Source organism: Triticum urartu, unplaced genomic scaffold, assembly GCF_003073215.2.
Source record: "Triticum urartu cultivar G1812 unplaced genomic scaffold, Tu2.1 TuUngrouped_contig_4769, whole genome shotgun sequence".
In the NCBI taxonomy this organism is placed as follows: domain Eukaryota; kingdom Viridiplantae; phylum Streptophyta; class Magnoliopsida; order Poales; family Poaceae; genus Triticum; species Triticum urartu.
The window spans coordinates 10,200-16,996 of record NW_024115385.1 but is presented as its reverse complement, the minus strand read 5'-3'; the positions used below and the strand labels follow the sequence as shown (position 1 = coordinate 16,996).

General features: G+C 41.4%; 1 protein-coding gene across 1 annotated transcript; it reads left to right on the top strand.

The window, feature by feature from the left end:
- Positions 1-2,933: 2,933 nt before the first annotated feature.
- LOC125528286 (ribosomal protein S10, mitochondrial-like) lies at positions 2,934-5,076 on the top strand. Its single transcript, XM_048692776.1, has 4 exons — positions 2,934-3,088; positions 3,195-3,301; positions 4,220-4,666; positions 4,794-5,076. Exons 1-3 carry the CDS (start codon positions 3,085-3,087, stop codon positions 4,625-4,627), a joined length of 519 nt encoding a protein of 172 aa, XP_048548733.1. The 5' UTR covers positions 2,934-3,084; the 3' UTR covers positions 4,628-4,666; positions 4,794-5,076.
- The last annotated feature ends 1,721 nt before the right edge of the window (positions 5,077-6,797 follow it).

Sequence of the window (6,797 nt, the reverse complement as noted above, 5' to 3'; positions counted from 1 at the left end):
GGGGCCCCCCCCCCCCCCAAAGAAAGTTTACGAATTTCCTATGCATATTAAAGGTGGAGATTGCAAGGCACCCCTTCAATTAAAAAGGATAATGTAGTGTTTTTAAATCCAAATCGATCTGCTCAATATGCTTGATGTGCAAGCTAATATGGTGATAGCCTTTTAAAATAACTTTTTGATTCATGAAAAGCTAATATGCTGAAGGGGGGGGGGGGTATCGAAGCACAACTCATGATGTTTTTATGCCAAATATTAGATTGGAAAAATACCACAACATCAAACAAATTATTTTCCTGGGAAAACATGTTTAAAATGAAAATCAAGAAAACAAACAAAACTAGGTGATTGGTTACCATGTAAGCTTATCGATGGTGCGCATCACTTGGGGTTGCTAACTCTAGAGGTCCAAATTATGATAGTGGTGTGGTAGAAGGTGTGGAAAAACCTGAAAAATGGAAAAACATGTCTCTCTGTGCCACACAAAAAAGGTTTCACGAAACCAAGGCTTTAAAGTTGGCCCAAACTCTGAGCTATGTAGATGTGTTATCTCGCAACAATGTTAGATCGATGTGTAAGTATGTTTTGGATATGGGCATGTGTTCTGTGTTTGGACTTCAAATTTTCTCTTTTTCGATCAAATAGATATACTAATATATCAGTTCGTAAGTTGGTATTAAATATGGAGTAGCATTCCATACCAACCAAACATTGAAATGCATGCACACCCATATCACAATCCTCGAATAACAGTAAGATTTGATCCATCCATTCACCTGTATAAATATACAAACCAAGAATGTATACATATTTTGAGAATAGGGGTCAGACCACTTTGGTAAGACACAACTATTGCATAGAGGGGCAGGGAGAGAACCAAGAACCTTGAGGCTTGAGAGGTATCAGGAGGAATACCACTTTAATGCAGTCACATCGAAGGCCTTGAACTGCCACAATGGGTGTTGATAGCCTTGAGTTACATGAAGGTGCCAAGTAGGCAGTTAAATGTATCCACATTCCGATGATAATAGAATATGAGTGCTCTCTTCTAGTTGAAGCGGTGATTGCGACATTCCACGATACAGCAAAGTGGGCTTACCTATTCACGGAGATTAAGGCAACAATGGAGCATATGCGAGAAGTGTGTTTTCGATGATAAAGAGCTGTTGTACTATTTTTCCTCATGAATTAGCTGTGATGCGATGAACAGACTATCGATTTGTGGTGTGGAGGCTTCAACCACAAACATATGTATTGAATCTTCTGCACCAAGAATTTAATCCCCTATTTGATGTCTAATAAAGCTAACTATTTGCCCCAGAAAACACAACCTTATAGAGAAGGAAGTGGATAAACAAATTGTGCAAACTTTAGCAAAGGGAAATTAACTGTAAATTAGAGACTTTAATAGTTCTATCGAAAAAGTTAAAGAACATTATAAACAACCTAACATTCTTGCTTAATATATAGCTTTCCAATAAAAAATAGAGATTCATTCCAAAAGAAAATGAAAAATGCTACTAAATTAACAAAAAAGTAAATATGAGGGGAGTAAAAGTAAAAAAAAATGCAGGTCTCTAGAAGGAAACCGAAGTGCACGTGCCGGATCCATTAAATAGGGTAGGCTTGCCGTCCACACATTAAAAAAAATCTGAGTAAGAGCAATCCAACAGTTCTACTAGTTTTCCAATTTGAGCAAATGAGCTTGTATAATAACAGAAAAAAACATTGAACGAAGCGTAGCTCAGATGATTAGAATTCTTATATGGTGAAACTAATCCACCCAGGTTCAAGCTCTAGACTTGACACATGTTCTCACATTTTCTTGAATATATTTTAGACTTCTCAATGATGTTCATTTCCTCGATCTCAATATGTGACGGCACAGTCTCCGATGCTCATAGGGGTAAGTATGTGTTTTGTATTTCTTATACAAGGAAAAAAGTGAGCATGACTAGTTGATGAGCGCATCTTCGGGAGCCTCACAACGATCAGCGTCACTTGACGCTCTCAGCTGCCCGCCACGTGTCGCGCTCTGGACGCTTTCTCCGGATTTTTTTCCGCACGCGTTTTCGGCTTTTAAACTGTATTTTTTTGACGTTTCGGTTTTTCACCAGTCTCCCTTAGCTTTTGGATAAAAAAACATTCAAAAAGAAAAACACGTTTTCTTTTTCTTTTCTTCCGCGAGAGTCACGATTTTGCTTCCGCGAGAGGCAAGGTTTTGCTTTCGTGAGAGTCATGGCCGTGCCTTTTGGAAACGAAATAAAATGCGTTTTCTGTTTTTTTTTCTTCCATGAGAGGCACGGTTTTGCTTTCGCGAGAGGCATGGTTGTACTTTCGCGAGAGTCACAGCCGTGTCTCTCGGAAACGGAAAAAAACACCCGTGTTTTCCTTTTTATGAGAGGCACGGTTTTGCTTCCGTAAGAAGCACAATTGTGCTTTTGCGAGAGACACAGAAAAAAGAGCGTTTTCTATGTTTTTCTTTCACGAGAGGCACGGCCGTACTCCTTCGGAAACAAAAAAAATCCTTTCGCGAGAGGTATGGTTTTGCTTCCGCGAGAGGCACGAGTATAATCCAACGAGAGGCACAGACGTGCCTCTTTTGGAAAGAAAAAGCCCATACTTCCGGTTCAGTTTTTTTTGGTTTTTTTGTGAAAAAAAACTTTGTCAAATCCTATCAACATAGAATCTAGTTTTAAAAATCTCGACGGAGGAATCCAACGATGAAATCGGTTCTAAATTTAGATGCGCGGTTTAAGAGATAAAACGTTTTAAATAAATGAATCTACAAAAAGGGAAAACTCTCATGTTGCGACATGTGGCGCATATGCAGCACGTCACTCGTCACAACCTAAGAAGATGAGAGTGTTAGTACTCCTCAATTAGTGATTTTGAAAAAAAAACCGTAAGACAAACAACGTGCTCGGACGTCTGGCCCAGGTGTTATTGAAAAGCCAGTTTCCCGGCCCATGAGAGTGCCCGTGACCCGCAGATGCCCAACCATTCCAGAGCCCTAGCCCATCTGACTGCCACCATTTTCGCCCATCTCCAAACTTCACCTCGCCGCCGCCGGACACACCGGCCGCCATGGGTGAGCGCCTCCTTCTACCAGCTCCCCCCCTCTCCCGCGATCTCGCCGGTTAGCATTCTCGCGCGGACTCTTACGCCCCCGTTTACGACGAACACGTGGTTCGCAGGCGCTTACAGGTTCGTGTCGGAGCTATGGAGGAGGAAGCAGCCGGACCTGTCGAGGCTCGTGCAGCGGCCGGCGACCGTGCGCCGTCTCGGCTCCGATGCCAAACAGGTTTGGCTTCCCTCTCGGATCCCACCCTCCCTCATGTTCTTGATGCGAGTAGTGTTATTCATCTGTGTTTTTCGATCTGTGCGGCCGTGTCGCCGTTCGTTACTTTAGCGTGTGAAATGTCTCTGTGGGAAGACAGGTGCAGATTTAGGTGACAAATGAATAGCAGTTGATTCTGGTGTGGATCTGCACTATGCCGACTCGTGATGCTATGCAGACATGTTTATATGCTGCCTATCGGCATTTAATTTGGCATAAAGAGGCTCATTGGAACCCTATTAGCATATGGCCCGTTTGGCAGCAATTTTCATCTCTGGAAACAGTTTAAACAGCACAGCTCCTGCCATATACTCTTAGAGCGATATCACCCAGAGGCCACTTAAACTGAAAAAAAGTAGGCGTTTTGCGAATTGGAATTTGTATGATCAATTATGATAACAAGATGGAGACAGTTTGGGTGAGACTAGGCTTATTGGGCGATCTTCATGCAATCTACTATCGAAAGTTACAAGAACTTCTGAAACAGATGTACATTTAACTCTAAACTTGTTCTATCTGTGATTAAAATTTCATGTTTAAACACGGTCTGTGTTAGGAGTATGAAAAATGAGAATTCTGATGTTCTTCTCAGAATTATCCCTGATGATGTTTGTCCTTTTTTCACAAGTTGTATTTAGACTTCAAATTTTGAAACATAGGTAGAGTAATTAACAAAAAAATAGTTGAAGTATGTCTACGGAATTTCTAGATTTTCTCGTGACTTCTGGTAGTAGAATAATTCACTACATATATCCCACTGTAGGAAAGGAAATAGTATTGAAAAACGGATAGAAGTCCTATTGCTGAAAAGAAAAGTTGAGAACACATTTGCTAATTCCTTTCTTGTAGTAATTAACAATATCAAGTTGTTTATCATTGTAGCTTCACAAGCCTATTGAGGAGACCAAGGAAGGTATATACCCAAGTAGGATGCACTCCCAGAACCTGCCTGCCAAGATACGCATAGCGATGAAATCTTTCAATAACCAAAATCACAATCTGAAGGGGCTTGAGCCTTACACGCACAAGATTGGGTTGCCTGAATCACGAGCCTTATACACCGTGTTACGATCACCTCATATTGATAAGAAATCCAGGGAGCAATTCTCAACGCACGTGAAGAAAGTATTTGTGGTTAAAAAGGCAGAGACACATGAGCTGGCCAAGAAGTTCTTTTGGTTAAAACGGCTTCGTGTACTGGGGGCTCAGTATGAAGTCAATATTAGTTTCAAGACGCGCTTGGATAAAATGATTGGCTGCAGCAAAGGTGGTGGCCTGCTTAGACAGTAGTTCCAGGCCAAAACAGAAGGCAGACATAGGAGAAAGGAGGTAATAACAAGATGACAAAATGTTTCTCTTGTGGCTGTTGAATAATCCCATTATTGGAATTAATAATAGGTTGGTTAGCCGATGGACTAATTGGTTTTTGCTTGCTGGCCGCTTCCTTGTGTTGCAGGTACTAGAGCTGCTTCAGGTGATCTGAGCCTGAGGTTACAAACTATCCAACTTCTGTGGTTCTTAATTTCTGATCCTGGTTATATCTATCGCGGATAGAGCCATTTATGTATTTTGGAGATGATGCCGATAATAATATGTGGATTCTAGGCATTGTTGATTCTTGTGTGATCTGATTATAGTAACATCCTACTATTGTTTTAAACCGCGTTAGCCTGGATGTATGAGCTAGCATGAATGTCTGAATACATGGTTAATTAAGTAACTGAATCTGACTATGCGTATGTGGGCGGGAATTGGTTCACCTATAGCTAGCTCATAGCCTGGATGTATGAGCTAGCATGAATGTCTGAATACACGGGGAATTACAGTAAGCGGTTAATGTATTGTATGCTTGATTGAGTGCATCTTTGTGTGTTCCACGTCGTTTATGTAGTTTTGTTCATAGCGGAAAGTTATGTAGTTTTGTTCATAGCGGAGAGACAAGCCTGATAACTATGTTAGATCCATCTGTAAGTAACTCCTGCAAATATGCATGTGTTGTAACCTGTCAACAATGTGTAAATAAGTTTTGGATATATGCTCGTGTCTCTTTCTGGAGTCCTCAATTTCCCTCATTTTCCGGTTAAATGGACATATCTCATGGTATTAATATGTAGCAGCATATAAGGACCACCAAGCATTGAATTCATTAATTATCACATGATCGCCCGGTGGTGTGATCTGCTCTGGCCATTCACATGTATAAGGGCCAGTTCTTTTGGCAGCTTAAAAAATAAGCCGCCTACTCCCTAGCTTTTCCCATAAGCCGTTTCTGTTATTTATTGGGGCTTATGAACTAGTTATGGGATAACTAATTTAGAAGCCTCAACAAATTTTAGGAGCGGCTTATTTTTTAAGCTGGGGAGAGGCAGCTTATTTTTTAAGCCGCCCGAAAGAACTGGCCCTAAATATACAAGCCAAGGAATGTATACACATTGTGAATCCGGGCCGGGTGGGTTTAGTAAGATACCACTATAGCATAGAGCATGGGGCGAAGAGACAAGAAGCTTGAGGCTTGAGAAGTATCAGGACAAATATTGCTTTATCGCAACGGCACAGAGGAGGGCGCAATTCCCCAAATTGAGCAATAGGTCCTGATATGCCAAGTGATGAATGTTGCAAATCTGCTGGTCTCCAGCCTTCCAATTGGCTACTTCTCTAGAGCCTTGAAGATGTGACTTAGAGGATGTGTGGACTCATAGACGACAGCTCCGTATTCCTCAGTGAAGCGGTTCTCAGTCATCTCCTCTGCTCTTCTACAGTCTCGGGACGACACTGAACAGTCAGCCACTGCAGGCTTGTCACCACGCGTCAATTTAGCCTTTTTCTACCGAGCAATCTGGCAATCAAGGCGAAGCCTTTTTATACACTGACTTGGAACTGATCCTCGGCCCAATTTAAGACACATGTAAATCAAAGCGACAAGCTAGGTGTGCAAATGTTACATCCTGGTATTATATGTGTGTTGTAACATGACAGCAATGTTAGATCGATGTGCAAATAAGCACTGGATATATGCATGTATCTCTGTCTGGAGTTCGGAATTTCTCTCATTTTTTGGGTCAAATGGACTTACTAGTATATCACTTTGTATCAAATATAGAGTAGTATATCAGGCCAACTAAGCATTGAATTCATTAATTATCAAAGATCGTTCTTGCGATCATAGAATCAATATAGGTGCGATTTGCTCTGGCCATTCACATAGTCACCGCACATTCCTGTTTATTGAAGTGTGCGGCCCATTATCAGAGAGACAACTACTCCTTGTTTCATAATAGCATACATGTATGATCTATCATCGTTCGTATCTCCAACAAAACACAAAAGTAGCTTATTCCAGTATGAAGAAAAAGTGGTGCCGAAACTCACTGGTGACAAGGGGATCTCATGGTACTTGGACACTGGTGCGAGAAACCACATGACATGGTGCTTTGGAAAGGTTGCTGCACTAGATGAAACT